The following is an 18,463-nucleotide window of genomic DNA, read 5'->3' as shown; positions in this document are numbered from 1 at the left end:
TTGTCTTTTGACCTTTTGAGTCTAATCTAGACCTAGGTTCAGTAAATCAACAAACTACTCAAAACTTTGTAGCCTGTTACTGAGCAACTAGCTGAAAGGAGACAGAGTTAAGACTTTAAGAAAATACAGTTTATCCCTGGGTGCCTTGTTTAATAGGTAAGGAAGACTTGCAGGCTAAACTTTTACTCTCATCTGAGAGCTAAAAAAGTGCCTGATCCTAGGATAGCACCAATTCATGATATTAAATGGGGAGCCTAGAATGTACCCTTTATTCTGATTAAAGTCAGCCGAGCATTTCCCTTCTTTTTGCTTGTGTTTCTGCTGTTCAGTTCCCCTTTTACAAAAGAAAATTGGGGCTTACGCTGGGGTTTACATTGTAGAAGAGAGCAGGATAAGATTTGTTACTATATATAGTACCTACCCATTTTAGGTGCTTTTGAATTGAAACATAACCCACAGGAACTGTTGGCAGGCATACAACATTTGATTTCTCAGATAATTGTCAGTCTGATGTTTATTCATGCTAGATTTCTTAACATTACAAACAGGCTCAAACTTTGTGGTAAACCTATGATGAAATGTGTAATAGCCAATGTGTTCTGATGTAAACTTCTGAAATTGAGAGCTTTAACTACATTACTACTCTTAGAGCATTGACAAGTATTAGATTGAGTTAGATAATATTGTTGATTTGTATAGGTAAAATATTGCCGAACATTGACATTTTCATATGGCTTAACATAGTAAGATGAGAATTTCATCAACCTTTGATCACTCTGCTTCTTCCTGTAAGGAGTTCATCCTTTCTCTACCCTGACAACTAGGGTTTCTTAATTACTATATTCCTTACTATTCTCTTGTTTGGTAATTCACAATCATCTCTGTACCCGTGATTGATTAAAAATATTGTGAAAGGATTTATATAATAGGCTGGATAACCTTAGTAGCCATTTAAAAAAACATATTTTTCTTCAGGCAGAATTTTTATGACAAAGGAGTTCTTAGATCTTTTGGCTAAAATTGGTAGACCATGAAACCGAGAACCATTAGTTTGGTACTTAGATTTGTAACACTAGATGGAGAATACAACTTCATTGTGGTTTGGGTTTCTCATTGGTGAAACAGTGAACAGTGTCTGTTCTCTACTTTAGAATATTGGTATTCAGATAAGCAACAAGGATATACTGTATAGCACAGGGAACTATATTCATATCTTGTAAAAACTTACAATGGAAAATAATCTGAGAAACATAACTGAATTACTTTGCTGTACTCCTTAAAATACTAACACAGTATTGTAAGTCAACTAATACTTTAATACAAAAAGAATGTTGATGTTCAAAGACTAATGTGTTGTTTTTCAAGCTTTTAGCAGTTAGCAGAGTAAAGAAAAGAATGTTCTTGTGCTCACTGTTAAGGAGACACAGAGAAAAGGGTCTTAAGTTGTAGCTCTTGGTTTCATTTTAAAAAGATATTTGTAACCCAGAGTTGGTTCCTTTGTGATTCTTCTGTCTGAAAGGCTCAGTCCTTTTTGGTGTGGAAAATGGGAGAATCAGCTGGAGGACTCTGAAATTTTGTTTCATCTTTGGTTTTTTCCTTTGGAGCATCAAACTGATTCTTTCATTCAGAGTGATTGTCTCCAGTTTTCTTAAAATTAATTAATTATGTCTGTATGTATTCTTATTGAAGTACTGTTGATTTACAATGTTGAGTTCGTTTCAAGTGTATAGCAAAATGATTCAGGTATACATACATATATATATATATATATATATATGTATGTATTTTTCAGATTCTTTTCCCATGTAAGTTATTATAAAATACTGAGTATAGTTCCCTATGCTATACAATAGGTCCTCGGTAGTTGTCTGTTTCATTTATAGTAGTGTATGTTTGTTAATCCCGAGCTCCTAATTTATCCCCCCCCTTCCCGCCCCTTTCCCCTTTGGTAACCCTAAGTTTGTGTTCTGTGGTCTATTTCTTTTCTTTTTAAAAAAATCTCTTAGATCTGTTATTGAAACTTGCAGTGATCAAACGACTTTGACATGCACATTACATTTACATTTCTTACCGTCAGTCCCCTTTCCCAAGGGAGAACTCAGTTTCACAAAAGTTGAGGGACTTTCCCACATTCACAGAACTGAAGAAGCCTGACTTGACCTGGTACCTGGATTTGGCTGTTTCCAGAGCTCATACTTCTCCTGCCATTCCCTGTTCCTCTGGTAGAATGTGCGGGTCTATTTCTGTTTGATTATAAATTCATTTGTTCTCTTTAGTTTTTGGTATTGAGAGATTGGCTGACCTTCTTAATGATGTCTTGGGAGTCATAGTTTATCTGTTGAAATTTGGAAGTTGCGTGGAATTGCCTTTAGCCATCTGCCTAAATAGAAGGCTGATAATGACGCATCATATGCTTTTCCCTTTAGTCCTCTCTTCCTTTCCACTGGAGAGGTTGTGTGTGTAGCGGTTAATAGTGCAGGCTCTGTGGTCAGAATGCCTGTATTAAAGTCCGGCTCTTATTCTTACCATATGACTATGGAATAGTACCTTCAGTAGATTTGTTGAATTAAATGAGTTGCTACATCTGAAGTGCTTAGTGCTTAGAAATGCCAACACATAGCAAAATAGTGAAAGCTTGATTATAATTTTTATTATTTTTCTGTATAAATAGTAATTTTACAGGGATACTCCCTGATTCTCTTCTGGTCTGCTTATCCCTCTGGATTTCATTGATCTTATCAAAAGGTCAGTAGATCGACCTTTCAGGACAATGATGTTTACTATAAGGGAAAGCTACTCAGCCTCCTCTTCTATTTTGATGTACTTTTCACAGTATTTGGCAGATACGTGTTTCATAGTTTGCAGCTTGGGGTTCAGAGCCATCGTTTTGTTCACTGGAGGTTGGGATTATCTTCCTCTGATTTGAACATTTTATTGCTTACATAGAGTTTTAGGGAAAGTGAGTAGAGAACATATTAATACTCTTTCCACTGCCATCTTCTAACAATTTTCTAATCCCAGAAGCAACCACTTTTACTTTTAAAACAACATGTTAGTATTGTAAATCTCTAAGTGATGTACTTACACTGCCACTTCTTGCTTTTTCAACATTAGGTATGATGCATTGACTTCCTACTAGTACTATGGAGGACATAGTTCTCTTTCACAACATACCTTGGGATCCACAAAGAAGCATATTTCCTGCATTCCCTTATCTCAGTATTTTTATGCTAGTAGTAAGATTATTGTTCAGTTGCTCAGTTGTGTCTGACTCTTTGCGACCCCATGTCCCTCATCATCTCCCAGAGTTTGCCCAAGTTCATGTTCATTGAATCAATGATGCCATCCAACCATCTCATCCTTTGTCTTCCTCTTCTCCTTCTGCCTTCAATCTTTCCCAGCATCAGGGTCTTTTCCAGTGAGTCAGCTGTTCACATCAGGTGGCCAAAGTGTTGGAGTTTCATCTTCAGCATCAGTCCTTCCAAAGAGTGTTCAGGGTTGATTTCCTTTAAGATTGACTGGTTTGATCTTAAAGGTAAGATTACTACTTATAGTCTATTTTATTATGATGTTCTAGATGTTACATATGGCTGAACTCTGTAGCAAACTGTTATTATTTTTCCTTTTCTGTACAATTTCTTATTTTCCATAAACTGATTTATTATTTTTAGGTTTGCTACATTTTAACTAATTTGTTATAAATCTTCTCTCAACACCTTCAGGTTCATTTCCTGGAAGAATTCCTTCCAAGAACTGTTTACCTTGATCTAGTTTGGCCTGGTGATTTTCTGTCTGCTGCCCAATGTCAGCCTCAGATTTCCCTTCACCATTGTTTGGGAGACTATCTTTACCTCTTTTGTTTTGAAACCCTTGTTTCCTGGATTCTGTGTATTTTATGATAGTTTTTTTGTTTTTTTTTTAATGGAGTATTGTCCTCAGGTAGCTATTTGAAGAGGGTGAATAGGAGGTAAAAATTTTAAAACCTTGCATATTTGAAAATGTTTTTATTCTTTTGTCATTGCATTGATAGTTTGGTTGAGTATAGACTCTTAAGTTAGAAATCAATTTTCTTCAAAAAATTTCTCCATTATTTTCTAGCTTCTATTATTGTCCTTGATGATTGCTATTATGAATTTTGATCCTTTCTATGAAACCTATTTTTAAGCTTGCTGAATCTTCTGCTTGTCCCTGTGATTTTGAAATTTTATGAGCTCTGCTGATTTGGTTCTGTTTTAATTGAGAAGTAATCTTTAATTTGGGGAAATTTTCCTAAGTTTCTTCTTTGATTGGTTTCTCACTGCTTTCTCCTCTTGGAACTCCTATTTTTCAAATGCTAAACTTTCTGGATGGATCCAGAAAATTATATTTCCTCTCCAGTTTTTATTTTTATTTTTTGTTTCATATTTTGGGGATATTTCCTCGGTTTTATATTCTGACTCTTCTACTGAGCTTTTCATATCTATTTTTCTCCCAGTGTTCTTCTCTTTTGGTTCTGTGTACTTTATTTTGGCTGTATCCTGACCTTGTTTTATGCATGCAATATCTTCTCTTAACACTAGGATTTTAGGAGGGAGCCTGGGCTAATGTGTACGTTCAGCCCTCCATCTTTAACTGAAAATCTACATGAGGAGAACTTTCCTTCATTTATATGAACTTTTATAGTATTCTTTGGCCAGGATTTCCTATTGGCCAACAGATTATTACAACAACAGTGAACTATCTTTTTCATTTATTTAAGTATGTATTTAAAATTTTTTACAGTGTTGTGTTGGTTTCTGCCGTACAACAGTGCAAGTCAGCCATAATTATACATACATCCGCTCCCTCCATAACATGCCCCCAGGTCATCACAGAGCACTAGACTGGGCTTCCTGTGCTACACAGTAACTTCTCACCAGCTACCCATCTTACATCTGAGAGTGTATACATGTTGATGCTACTTTCTCCATTTGGCCCACTCTCTCCCTCCCCCGCAGTGTCCACAAGTCCATTTTCTACATCTGTGTCTCTATTCCCCCCCTGCAAATAGGCTTGTCAATACCATTTGTTAAGATTCCACATACATGCATTAATATACTATATTTATTTTTCTCTTTCCGACCTACTTCACTCTGTATAACAGGTTCTAGGTTCATTCACCGCACTAGACCTGACTCAGATTTGTCCTTTTTTTATGTCTAATATCACATTGTATATATGTGCCACATCTTCTTTATCCATTCATCTGTTGATGAGCATGTAGGTTGCTTCCATGTTCTGGCTGTTTTAAATAGTGCTGCTATGCACATTGGGGTACATGTGTCTTTTTTCAATTATTGTTTTCTCAGGGTATTTGCTGTGTAGTGGGCTTGCTGGGTCAGTACCAAATTTTTAGTTTAAAATATGGAGGACCAACTTAGATGCAAAGGAACAAGAGCTTTTTTCTCTGACTTCTCAGCTTAGGATAATGGGTCAGTTAGACCTGTTATCTACCGCTTATTGAGAGGCACTAAGAGTGGTATAAAGAGTTCGTGTCAGAGCCCAGTTTCTCCTCATTTAAGATAGTGGCTCTCAAATCTACCTGCACATTAAATTATGATGCCCTGGACCCCACCCCAGACCAATTCAGAGTATCTAGGTATGGGTTCAGGATGTCTGAATTCTGAATTCTGAAAAAAACTTCCTTGTGTGATTCTGATGTATACTTAAAGGTGAGAATTATTCCTCCAGGAGCTTAAAATCTAGGTGAGAGTTAGAATATCAATTTAGAGCAACATCAATTGCTCTAAAAAATGGAAGGCAACAGTGAGCTCTGTGATGAGTGATACAGAGATCATGGGCCCAGGAACCAGATAGTTTTTAATTAATTGGGACCATCAGGAAAGGCTTCATTAGGGAGGTGAGTTTTGAGCTAGTAGTTTTTATAGGTGGAGAGAAGGGGTTCTCTAGGCCAGGGAATGAATGCTGACTATTTTGACTGGGATGTGGAGTGTTTGGAGAGCAGTAAAAGTAAAGGTTGGGTGTTAGGTTGCGGCTAAATTGTGGACCATGTCTAGTGTTTTGGCTAAAGAATTTTTACTTTATCCTGCAGGTGATGAGGAGGACTTTGGGGAGGCATGGAGGATTGCCAGTGAATGAGTGTGGCATGATGACTGTGATGTCTTTGAAGGCTACGCCAGTGGGAATAAAGGGCATGTAGTTTGAATAAAATGAGGCAGGAGCTGGGGTGAAAGGAAGACCAGTTGGAAAGCTATTGTCATGGCCCAGATGATAATTCTTTAAGCTAGAAAAAGAACATTGGAAATAAAAAATAACAATAATAAACATTTTACAGTGTTTCATAATAAATTTTCTCTCACATCTCATTAAACCTCACAGTAACCTTGTGATATTTAGCTCCATATTTTATGAATGAAAGAAACTGATGTTCAGAGGTTACGCTGTTGTAAAGTAACTTTACAGAAAACAGAAGGCCTGATTGGATAATGAAAGATCAGCAGTGGGGAGCTGCAAGGGAATTGCCAGGGTGTCAGCTTGGGTGGTATCAGGTTGGCTGAGGTTGGTATTGGGTTGGCCAAAAAGTTCATTAATTTCTCACTGCCAAACTCAGTGGCAAGTTCCATTTTGCTCTCTGATAACCACTTACTCTCTTCACATGACTCCTGTTACCTCTCTGATTTTTAAAAAATATTTTATTAATTTATTTAATTGTGTCAGGTCTTAGTTGTGGCATACAGGATCTTTAGTTGCTGCATGTGGAATCTAGTTCCTTGACCAGGGATTGAACCCAGGCCCCCAGTATTGTGAGCCCAGAGTCTTAGCAACTGGACCACCAGGGAAGTCCCTGCCTCAATGATTTGATAAACAATAACTTCTTGTCAGGGTGTGGTGGAAGGAAGGGAAGAAAGGGCTGTTGTCCTTTCAACTTGTCTCAGATAAAAATGTCCAGGCGTTTTCTGAGTGTCTTTGGTTTTCAGAAAGTGAAATTTTGTTGGATTTTGGAAGGCTTATTAGCCTAGGCATGGACAGTCTAGATGTGGGGGCTCCAAATACAAGACTGAGGACCTCATACTGATGAGCTCTGCCTTGAGGGGCAGCCGTGTAGGGTAGGGTAGCTGAGTAGTGTAAGCTGTAACTGGGGGGGAATCGTTTTCTCTTGTGATTGAGACAGGAGCCACAGGGAAGAGAATGTGCAGCATGGTAGTGTAGGTATCAGAGAGCATCCTTGTAGTTCTGGTGGTGAGGTTGCTTATCCAGATTACATCCTTGTTACAACTGGAGATGGATGCCATCCACCACTGTGGTAATTCATTTTGTTCACAAGTCTGCATGCCTATGTGCTTGTCCATTTGTGTACCAAGATCCTGAGGCAATTTAAATACCAGCCTAAACCAGCCATGCAGGTGATGAAATGTACTTTTCCATTTGAGATATTTATTTCTCTGCAATCAAATAGCAGTAAAGTGTGCCAGCAAACCAAGGGATTGGCAGGGAGGGACAAAGGAGTGGATCATCATGGCAATTCGGATTAGGTTTTCTTATGAAATCCTGGGACTTGGAGGAACAAGATGGGGCTAGGGAAGAAGAGGAGGTTGAGGTTTCATGCCCTGGGCACTTTCAGTCCGGGTGCATAGAGTAACATTCCTCAGCTCCAGCTGTCAGAGTAAAATCTGTTTTTGTAATTTGGAATGACAGACGTCCTTGGATAATTAACATGTCGCATTTTATTTCAACTGTTTATTTTCTTACTTTAGAACACTGGGATCTTCAATGGCAGGAGAAACAGTGATCAGAAGACCGAGATGAATTTTAACACTATTCTGGAAGAGATTCTTATTAAGAGGTCACAGCAGAAAAAGAAGACGTCGCCCTTAAACTACAAAGAGAGACTTTTTGTGCTCACAAAGTCCATGTTGACCTACTACGAGGGTCGCCCAGAGGTAGGAGACAATCAAAATTTACTTTGCTGCTTTCTATGTTGATACTACCTTTTGACACTGACATTCCTCACACCCTCCAAATCTTATGCAATAAGCTTTAGGTTAATGAAGTTAAGCTAATGATTTGAAAGATAAAGTTTAGAATATGGATGGACATTTTCACACGTCTGTTAATTATGGGTTTAGTATACATGGGTATACATTTTATGTTGGCCTACTGAATTAATCTGTTAGAGGAAATAAATTCCTACATCAGTTTTAGATCCTTGTGGAATTCATTAGGTATGTTTTGTAAATGACTGTTTCCCATAAACTCATATTATGTATCAAAGTCTTCTTTATTAGCACATACAAATTGTGTCTATATCCATCACTCTATGAATATGTCTCCATTACTCAGTGAAAGTCACTTAAAACTGGTTAGTGATTTGGTGAAGTTGACTGGTAGCAAAACTGTTCAACTTTTTTTGTGCTAAGCAGCTAGTACAAAGTTCCTTTGATGGGAGCAGGGGACAGTGGCTCACTGAGAACCTGGTCGGTGAGCAGCTGGCATGGGGCTCATGTTGTCATCCAGCTCCTGGCTCTTAAGTTGTTTTGTCCTCTGGTTCTACCACGTGATGAGGTGTATGAGTGTAGAGTAGCCTCTGACCCGCCTTTTTCTTCCTGCTGTATTGGGGACGCGTCATCCAGGGGACTGCAGGTCCAGCTGTGTCCTCCCTTTTAGACATTTTCTCGGGTCCCAGGTGGAGAGACTGGGTCACCCTTGTTTACCACATGCCGTTGTCTAGTTGTTTACTAGTAGATTGCTGGTGATCTTGGTGTTTTATTTTATTCTACTTTTTTCCTGGAGTGCCTTCCTCAGAAATGGATTTGCTTCTTTTTATTTTGTTTTTGTTTTGTTTTACTTCCACTGATTTCTCCCACTGATTTCTCTGTGTTTTGGTTTCCCCAGAACAGACAGAATGACATTGCTTTTCACTGGTGGTCCTCAATTCTGTTAATTTCTGTTGTGGCTTGTCATTGTGACCTGTGGAATTCTGCAGGTTCATATAATTCAGTCTTTCATCCACCTTCCTAAATCCCCATAATGCTGAAGACCCAAACTTCAAAAGCTCAGTTGTAAAACCTGACCTTAGATGAAGCTATTTTTAGTTTTTATCTTAGTGGATATGGGTATATATGGTAATAATCATGTGTTTAATTACGTGGGGCTGTCCTAGTTCTTGCTGGGAGTGTTACGTGTGGTGTATGAGGTATAATGCATTTATTAAATCTGAAAAATTCAGGATTCCAAAAGAGTTTCAGGTAAGACTAGAAATATGAATTATTTTAAAATCTAAAATAAAATTTAAGGGAAAGATTAATACATTTTTGCTGTATGATAATAATCTGTTATAATTTGAATAGTATAATAAGAAAAGAATAGAAACATTACAGTAAACATGGGAAAGTGTGGTCCTTTACTAACCAAGAAAGCCTCGGAAACCTACCTTACCTGCTTAGAGATAGGGACTGTTACAGCTGAAAGTCTTTGCAATTGTTAAGTCACTTTGAAGATGATAAATGATAATACAAAGATGATACAAAGTTAAAAAGGCCCTCATTGCTTTAGCTTAGGGAGAATAAAGAGAACAGTGGAAACCCTCTTGTTTGACAACCTGACCTGCTGTCTTTCCTGGAAGCAGCTTCAGCCACCATGAGAACCAGGAAGGACAGAATGAGGAAGTTGTCACAATGTAAAAAAAGCCCAGCCTCTGACACTTATCATAGATTTACTGTATAGCACAGGGAATTACCTTGCCTGGAAAATCCCAGGGACAGAAGAGCCTGGTGGGCTAGTCTAGAATCGGACACAACTGAGCACACACGCCCACACATAGGGGATTATACTCGGTATTTTATAATTTATAATGGAATATAATCTGCAAAAAACCTGAACCGTTATGCTCTATACATGAAACTTACACGATATTGTAAATCAACTATACTTCAATGGGAAAAAAAAAAAAAAAAAGAATTCATCTCCTTTCTGGCTACTGATGACTGGCCCAGGGAGCCTAGTCGCATTGGCTAGTTCTGCCTGAGCCCCTGCTAATCCCAGGAGCTGGGCATTTTTATCCCTCCTGGATTCTTTTCTCAGGAACTGATGTTCATTGGGACACTTATGATCTTCAGTTTAAAATATGATTGCAGATTTGTTTTCTTCCCACAATTAAAAACAAATGTTTACCTATATTAAAAAGTTTGGAATTTTAAGATAAGAATCTGAATTCTTGAGAAGTAAAAGTTCTGATAATATTGGGCTGAATTCCTTCATGACAGCTCTCAACCTGGCTTCTAGGTAAGCCCAGTAGCACCTCATTGTAGTGTTTCTTCCCTGTTTGATTTAATATGCCCAGTTCTCTGTTTTCCACAATTCAGTGTTCTTGTTTCCATCTCCCTTACCCTAGAAGCTGTGATCCAAGGTGATGTGGGTAACCATGGAAATCAACAAGTATTTAAAAAATATTATTTTGTTAAAAATATAAAACTCTTTGAAGTGTATTAGAAAAACCACAGGGGCCATTCTGGGATATATTTATTTTAGTTGTTCATATTCTGTTTTAGAAGAGAAACAGTGGGTAGGCTACTGATTGATCTAGTAGCTACATGGTTTCTTTATAGCTATTAAGTGACACTTATCCTTTATTAAAACTCTCAGTTAATCACAGTGTGAGTCAGACATCAGTCTTCTCCAGGTTTTCTATATCCCAGCTCCTTTGATATGATGGCAGCAGGACTTTACTGAAAATTTTCTTGTACCCTAAGTACAGTTTATTGTACTTTTTGAAGTGTGCCAAGGAATTCTGGGAAATTCAGTCAAGCTGTTTCTTTCAAGTCTGATGTTGGAAAACTTATGTTTCAGTTTCTGCTGGGGTTCATTGTTTGGTTTGTCCTTACTCATTCTCAACTAGCTCATATTTCTGCATCTTCTAGTGAACTGATAAAATATCTTCCTGACAATTTATATTGTTTGCTCTTCTTGTAATAACAGAACAGAGGACACTGTGATCTTGCTTTCTGATTAGGGAACTAATCACATAGGTCAGACCACCTAATATTCTGCTGGAGCCTCCACTTGGTTTTGAGATGGAATCTAGGGAAGAATAGGGCTGGAGTTAAATCAGAAAAATTACCTATTAAATAATGGAAAACAAAGAATGGTGAGATTTCTATATGATGAGATGTTTGAATACAGAAATTTCAAGTTGTATGTAAACCTGCAACTACTGTTACTTGAGAAATCAGGAAGTTTTATAATTCGACTTTGAAATTATCAATTTGGTTGGTTTGTTGTCTGTAATACTCCTCTGGTTTGAAAACTAGCCAGTAGTTGATGAGGTTGAGGAACAGGGAGACTAATTGTTCTGGGGATCCCTAAGGCCATCCCTAGGTTCAGTGATTCAGTAGAATGCATGGGACTCAGTATAGAGTTGAGCTCACTGCTATGATTTATTTCAGTGAAAGGGAGACAAAGCAAAATGAGCAAGGCAAAAGGTGCATGGGGCAGGTCTAGAGAAACCAAGCACAAGCTTGCAGGAGTTCTCTCTCAGTAGAGTCACAAAGGGGGTGTATAATTCCTTCAGCTCCCAGTTGTGACAGTTGTGAAATGTTTTCTCACTGGGAATCTCAATGGAGACTCAGTGCTGAAGGTTTTCACTGGGCTGGTCATACAGGCACCCTCGATCAAAGCATGTACCAAAATTCCAGACTCCAGAAAGAAAGCAGGTGTTCAGCGTAAACCAGATTGTCTATACAGTTTAGAGACAGTGAGCTATTCTTATCAGCACTGGGAATGTTAGAGCTCTCCCCCTCCCAAAGTCCAAGTTCCCAGATGCCAGCCAAGGACCAGCCTTGTAAGCAGACCTTTTTCAGCCTCACAGACCTGTTAGGTTAACTCTTTCCCACACATTTGTAGTAGCTATGGCACAAATTATTGAGTACCAGATATGGCCAGGTACTGTTCTACTGTGCTAAGTACATGCATTATTTTCTTTATTCCTCAAAAGAATAGCATGTTACATCTTATTAGGACTCCCATTTCAAAAATGAGCAACACGAGACTTGTACGTATAAAAACTTACACAAGGTCAAATACTGATGAATTACAGGGCTATTTATTCAAAGCCTATCTTTGAAACAGCCTTGATACTCCAGGGAAAATTAAGAGAAAAATCTATTAAATCTCTCTATAGGACAGATACATTTTTATTTTAAAAGTTTTGAGGAAATTTTTATTTCTTACTTTCAGTTACGAATTTTTAAAAACGTTTCTTGTGGTAGAAGAAAATTAACATCAGACAAAACTAAGGTTTCTGTCCGATTCTGCCACTATCTACCTAGACTTTATAAAACAATGTTTTTCAATTGTTTTTGTAGTTTAGAAATTACTTTCATATATATTGTCTCTTTACACCCTTAACTCCTTCGCCATGACTGTTCAGCCCAACACACATCCAGTCTGTTAACCAAGTCTCATGAATTCTCCTTTCTTTCATCAAAATCTTATTCCAGCTCCCACTTTCATTCTTTTGGTGGATCACTGTCCTAGTTGATTCTACTTTTGAATCTTCATCTTTCAACTGTACAGACTTCAGAAGGATACTTAAAACCTATAGCTTTGCATCTACTCTAGGATCAAGTTAAAACCCCTTAGATTGGTATACAAGGTACTTGATGCCATTTCCCCTTGTCTTCCCTCTGTCTTTCCTCCATCTCCAGCTGTGTCTTCTATCTGTACTCTTCCACATTGTACCTTTCTTAGTATTGTTCAATCAACTTGGAGTGATATATTCTTCCACATGCTTGCCAGGATCTATCTACCCACATTTATCCATCAAAAATATGGTGAGAGGCCTAGTCAACACTTGCTCATATTTTCTGACTGAGTTCAGTCCCTGCCTTCTCTGAAGCCTTTTCTGTAATCCTCACACCAGTGGTGGACTCCCAGCCCCCGTCAGCCCTCTGCGCCCTGTCCCCTATTTTTATTGAGACATCGTGGTTGCTTGACTTTGTTTATGTATCTGTTCCCCCATTGGACTTCAAGCTCTTTGAGGGCAGGGTTCAAAGCTTTCCTATTTTCGTATTTCCGGGAGTTGAGTGGAGAGTTGAGTCCTCAGTACCCAGTTGGATGGCTGGTTGGTTCAAAGGAGACTTGGGGAGACCTCAACCCTTCAAAGAAGGTAGGGCTTCCTATGCAGGTTTATCCTATGCAGACATCACAGACAACCAAAAAGGTTATCATGCTGCTAGTAAGAATAAGAGTCAGGATTAGAGCCTTGGTATTCTCACTGTAAGTTCAGTGTTCTTTCTGTAATGCCTCCCTTATCGTTTTATACTTTGTACTTAAATCAAACATTCTATGTGATGAGATGTTTGAAAATTTAACTTTTTACCCAGGTTAACTGTCTGGATGGTGGAGGAAGTTACAAGATGATGGCATGAGTCTCTTGAATATCCTGGGCCATCTCGCATATTTCTATAAGGTCTTCTAGGTCATATTGTTGTTTGCTTAACTGTTCCTAGGAACCTGGAGACTCTAGTGATGGAGACATAAGAGCTTGTAAGCTTCTGAGATTATTGGTTATTTCTCCCTTAATTGTATGCCTTGACTAGGTGGACTCGTAGGGGAAAGTATAAGTTTATAGGATCCTTCTTATTGCTACCTGAAGATTTATATCTTCTAGCACTTTCTAGGATTCTGAGGGGTGAGTATGGGGTGGAAGATATAGTTTTTTTTTACTTCAGGACAATTGGGAGCATTGGCATCAGGCTTTAGAGGTTTCCAGACAATTCTCCAGCTTATAAAAAGTGAGACAGCTCTAAATACTCCATAAACAGTACAGTGACTAGTGTGCTAGGGGATTTTTCTGGCTCTGAAAAGCCTCAACTCTTATGATCCCATGAAAACTCATTTTCTCACTGGCAGTTGAGTTTCCATGTTTCTGAAATAAGGTTGTATCAGCTTCCTGTCTTGTGTCTTGATTTCCTCTCTCTCTTTTCTTCTCCCACTCTTGATTTGTATTTGTGTTCTTATTCTTCTCTCCTGGATCTGACCTTCTTCATCACTTAAAACAGCCAAGATGTAGGTCTGAAGTCCTAGGGTCTGATTTACCCTCTTAATTTGCCAATTTAGCTATTTTCATCAAACAGTATTCACTGTTTTTTTTCTTTTTTCTCTAGGAAGCCGAAATGTATTTAAGACAGAAGAGGGGGATAACACCATTTGTTCTATCCACTCTCCTAAAGTATTTTTATAACCTTTTATTTTGCTATAGTTTCAAACTGATAGAAAAGTTGCAGGACTAGTTACAAGGAACTCTCAAATAAACTTTACTTAGCTTCACAAATTGCCTGTGGTTGCCCCATTTGCTCTGTCATTCTGTTGGTCTGTTGCTTGGTCTCTTTCTCTTCCTATGCATGTTTTCTGAACCACTGGAGAATAAGTTGTAGACGGTCCCCTTCTTTACTTTTTTTTTTTTTTTTTGGCCGCGTCAGGAATAGAACCTATGCCCTCTGCAGTGGAAGTGCAGAGTCTTAAGTGGATCACAGCGAAGGCCCATGTAGATAATTCCTTTTTGCCACTAAATGGGTTGTTGTATATTGCCTAAAAATGAGGACATTCTCTTTTAGAACAACAGTCCAGTGGTCAAAATCAAGACATGTAACATTGATACAATACTATTATTTGGTCCAGAGTCCATGGTCAAATAGGAGAAGGCAATGGCAACCCACTCCAGTACTCTTGCCTGGAGAATCCCAGGGACAGAGGAGCCTGGTGGGCTGCCGTCTATGGGGTTGCACAGAGTCGGACACGACTGGCGCGACTTAGCAGCAGCAGCAGCAGCAGCCACGGTCAAATTTCATTCATCATTCCACTGATGTCTTCATAGCTGTTTCAAAACCTCCCCTCCCAAATCCAGCATCTAATCCCTGATCATGCATTGTGTTTAGTAGGTCAAGACATATAGTTTGTAAATGTTCATGGTGCAAGGAAGAGAACGGTATACAGGAAATACTGTTCTTTGTTGTAAGTGCCACCTATCTTATGAATACTCAGTGACTGTATATGAGAGTCCACATGCATGAAATCAGATTTAAAAATCATTATAAGTTATTCCCCTGCTCACATTCTCATGGTCATCATTAGGAGCTGAAGATCACCTTCCCATGAAATAAATCATTTTAGCCTGGTACCCTGGGATGACTAGAAATCACTTGTTCCTGTTTCCCTTTCTCTCGCCCCCTCCTCAATTTTAACTTTTTATTTTTCTGTGTTAAACAATTACTAGTCATATAAAGCATTTTATGGAGAACAGTACAGTATGAGTAATTTCTAGTAAATGAAGTGAGAGTTTAATCAAAGGTTTGTTCCTCATGCTACCTAAAAGTAGAAATAATAAAAGAACTCTAGGTCTCAAAAACACTTCTGGATCTGGCTATAATAGTTGTGATTTATTCATTAATTATTTGTATCATGATGAGAAAGACAAAGCCTGTAAGAAAAAATTAGCATTTCTGTTCAGAAATGGTATTACCTCCTTTATTCATAGCGTTCAGCAATTTTTAGTGTTATCAACAAATAAAATTTACATCAAAGTTTTGTATAGTTATTTTAGCACTGAATATATTCAGAAAACTGGGCTCTAGGCACTGAAGGCAATTACGGAAAGACCAATTCCCGGAATGTCCGGGAAATGGCAGTATAGTTGAAACAGTGTTTCTCTGTAGCCCCCTTTCCCACCTGCCTGTCTTAAAAGAAACTTGTTTTAACCAGAAGTGTGTGTCACTTGTTGCAGCTTTTTTTTTTTTTTTTTTAAAGAACTGTATTTGACATCATGGTTTTTGTAAGATGAGTTCTGTTCTCTGCATCATGAGCTGCTGATCTGGGGATCCTTAGAAATCTTGGAAGCTAGTTCTGTAATTAGTAGTTTCTATTAAATGTTGTTGATGAGGATATATATGATATCACTTATCCTGAAGGACAGTTAGAAAAGAGGCCAAATTATATGAGTAGAGGAAGCACAGACTTCCTAGTAGCTCAGATGGTAAAGAATCTGCCTGTAGTTCAGGAGACCTGGGTTTGATCCCTGAGTCGAGAAGATCCTCTGGAGAGGGAAATGGCAGCCCATTTCAGTATTCTTGCCTGGATAATTCTATGGGCAGAGGAGCCTGGCAGGCTACAGTCCATGGATTAGCAAAGAGTTGGACACGACTGAGCAACTAACACTCCACTCCAGAGGAAGCATTGGTGGTAAAAGTGTAGACTATGTAGATTTTTGGCAAAGGGTAAGATGGAGACTGGGGAAAGATTAGGAAAGGTGTCTGCTTGGCCATGGGTTGGAGTATGAGCAGTGTTGGGCAGAAAGAGCCCATTCATATGGTAGGAACATCGTGTGCAAAGGCCCTGGGGTAGAAGAGGACTTGGTGTGTCCGTGGGACTGTACTGTTCTAGACCTGTATAGATTTGTATACTGATAATCACCATCCATGGGGATTTCTTGTTTGTTAGTAATGAAGAAGAAGCATACAATTTTAGAGCTTGAAGGGACATTAAAGAATAATCTTCAAGTTTTTCACTTGTAGAAACTGAACATAAGGAGATGATTTGCTCCAGATCATCCAGTAAGCCAGTTGTTAAGCTTGGGCCAAAATCAGATCTGACTGCACTGCCTTTGTTCTGCAAAGGATGTGTTTGGGTTGCCCAAGTAGCTGAGGGAACTTTTACAGCTTCAGTAATATGTTCACGCACAGAACAGACTCCCATCTAGTGATTATTCAGACCCCTTTCCCTAAAAATTCTTGTCATTTTTCTACTTTTGAAGCTTTGCTCTTTCTGTAACTAATAGTTCTCCTTATGTTTATTCAAGTACCATCTCAAGTTCTCTTTTTTAAAAAAAGCTAAATTTTTTAAATTATTTTTTAAAATTGAAGTATAGTTGATTTACAACCTTGTGTGAGTTTCTGGTGGATGGCAAAGTGATTCAGTTATGTATGTGTGAGTGCGTGTATGTAATGTATATATGTGTGTGTGTGTGTGTGTGTGTGTGTGTGTGTACATATATATATATTTTTTCAAATTCTTTTCCATTATAGGTTATTATAAGATATTGACTACATCCCTGTGCTGCACAGTAAGACCTTGTTGTTTATCTATTTTATATAAAGAATTGTGTATCTATTAATTCCCAAGCTCCTCATTTACTACCCCCCCAACCTAAATTTCCCCTTTGGTAAATTCGTTTTCTATGTCTGTGAATCTGTTTCTGTTTTGTGAATAAGTTTATTTGTATCATTGTCTTAGATTCCACATAGAGGTGATATCATATGATGTTTCTGTCTGGCTTACCTTTGAGAGACCTTGTTCACCTCCCACTCTTCCAGCTCACAATCTCCCCCTCCCTTAGCTGGCTGTAATGCCGGCCCTTTCAGGATTACTGTTAAATTTATGTGTATTATTATTGCCTCCTTAAAATCGCTAACTACATGATTACCTCTTTGAGGGAAGAGGTTGTTGCCTTCTAATTTCAATATATCACACAATATCTTATACCCACTAGGTGCTCAGAAAAGTTTTTGTTGGTAGTAATTACAATAGTGATGATCAGTTAATATTTCAAGTTAGCAAAAAAGATCTTTAAAGATATTGTAATAGTTATTTCTGATGCTGTTTGTTCCATTTTAGTTGTTGAGGAGATGCATTGTTTAGATTTAGAATCAAAAGTATGTTTTGATTTAGTATTTATTAGTATTAACCTTTCTCCCAAACTAAAATATGGACGTTATTGTAAACAACCAGAGTATGAACTGTCAGAAGAAATCATATGTCCATTTGAGAAAGTGAAACTACATTTTGAGTTGTTTCTAAACCCATTTAGAACATGGTTTCACCACTGGTCTGTGCTGGTCAGGTACACGTAGAGAATCACCTGTTGAAGGGTGCTTAGAAACACCTGGGTTATTCAATGATTATCAATAATCCAGTGACTTTCTTTTTTTTTTTTTTCCAGTGAGTTTCTTAAAGAGAACTCCTGACATGGTTAGCCTTTGGGTCTTGTGAATATATTGTACTTCTGAGATAAATCTTATCACATGATGATTTGATAATTGCTACTTCATATAATTAAAAACATTGTTACAGTCTTTTTTACCAAGGCTCATTTACCATTTTTATTCTCAATCTTAAGAGAACTGCTGTAATGTTTGGAAGAGTCTACATTGGTAAACACCTGAAATGAAAAATTTCACAAAATGTGTGAATATAGTTGTTAAATAAAATTGAATGACTAAGTGAGACTTAAGTGAAATCTGTAGTGATTTTTAATAGATTGTGAGAAAGGAGTTTCCCTGTGATCATCCTAGTTGTGTGAGAAGACTTCTGGAAGAGTTCTATCTTTCTTCCAAGTAGTCACATTGGTATAGCTGTTCCTTAATTTTATTTGCCGCTGCAAAAGGTAACATGGATAGGTGTAATGCTCTGCTCATGAGATTGTAATATGTGAATT

The 18,463-nt window shown here is 38.0% G+C and overlaps 1 protein-coding gene across 6 annotated transcripts in view; it reads left to right on the top strand.

The window, feature by feature from the left end:
• TEC (tec protein tyrosine kinase) overlaps positions 1 to 18,463 on the top strand; it is a 149,987-nt gene that overhangs the window by 43,694 nt on the left and 87,830 nt on the right. For 5 of the 6 annotated variants that reach the window (XM_040238157.1, XM_040238158.1, XM_040238154.1 and 2 more), the window contains one exon: positions 7,734 to 7,919. In XM_040238157.1, coding sequence (XP_040094091.1) covers positions 7,782 to 7,919 — 138 coding nt within the window. In that variant the 5' untranslated portion in view covers positions 7,734 to 7,781. Of the gene's footprint in view, positions 1 to 7,433; positions 7,643 to 7,733; positions 7,920 to 18,463 lie in introns of those variants that run through there. The other variant, XM_040238159.1, reaches the window with a different exon arrangement.

This window comes from Oryx dammah, unplaced genomic scaffold (genome assembly GCF_014754425.2).
Source record: "Oryx dammah isolate SB20612 unplaced genomic scaffold, SCBI_Odam_1.1 HiC_scaffold_3, whole genome shotgun sequence".
NCBI classification, from domain to species: Eukaryota; Metazoa; Chordata; class Mammalia; order Artiodactyla; family Bovidae; genus Oryx; species Oryx dammah.
The sequence above is the reverse complement of the archived record's forward strand: the minus strand, read 5'-3'. Positions and strand labels throughout refer to the sequence as shown.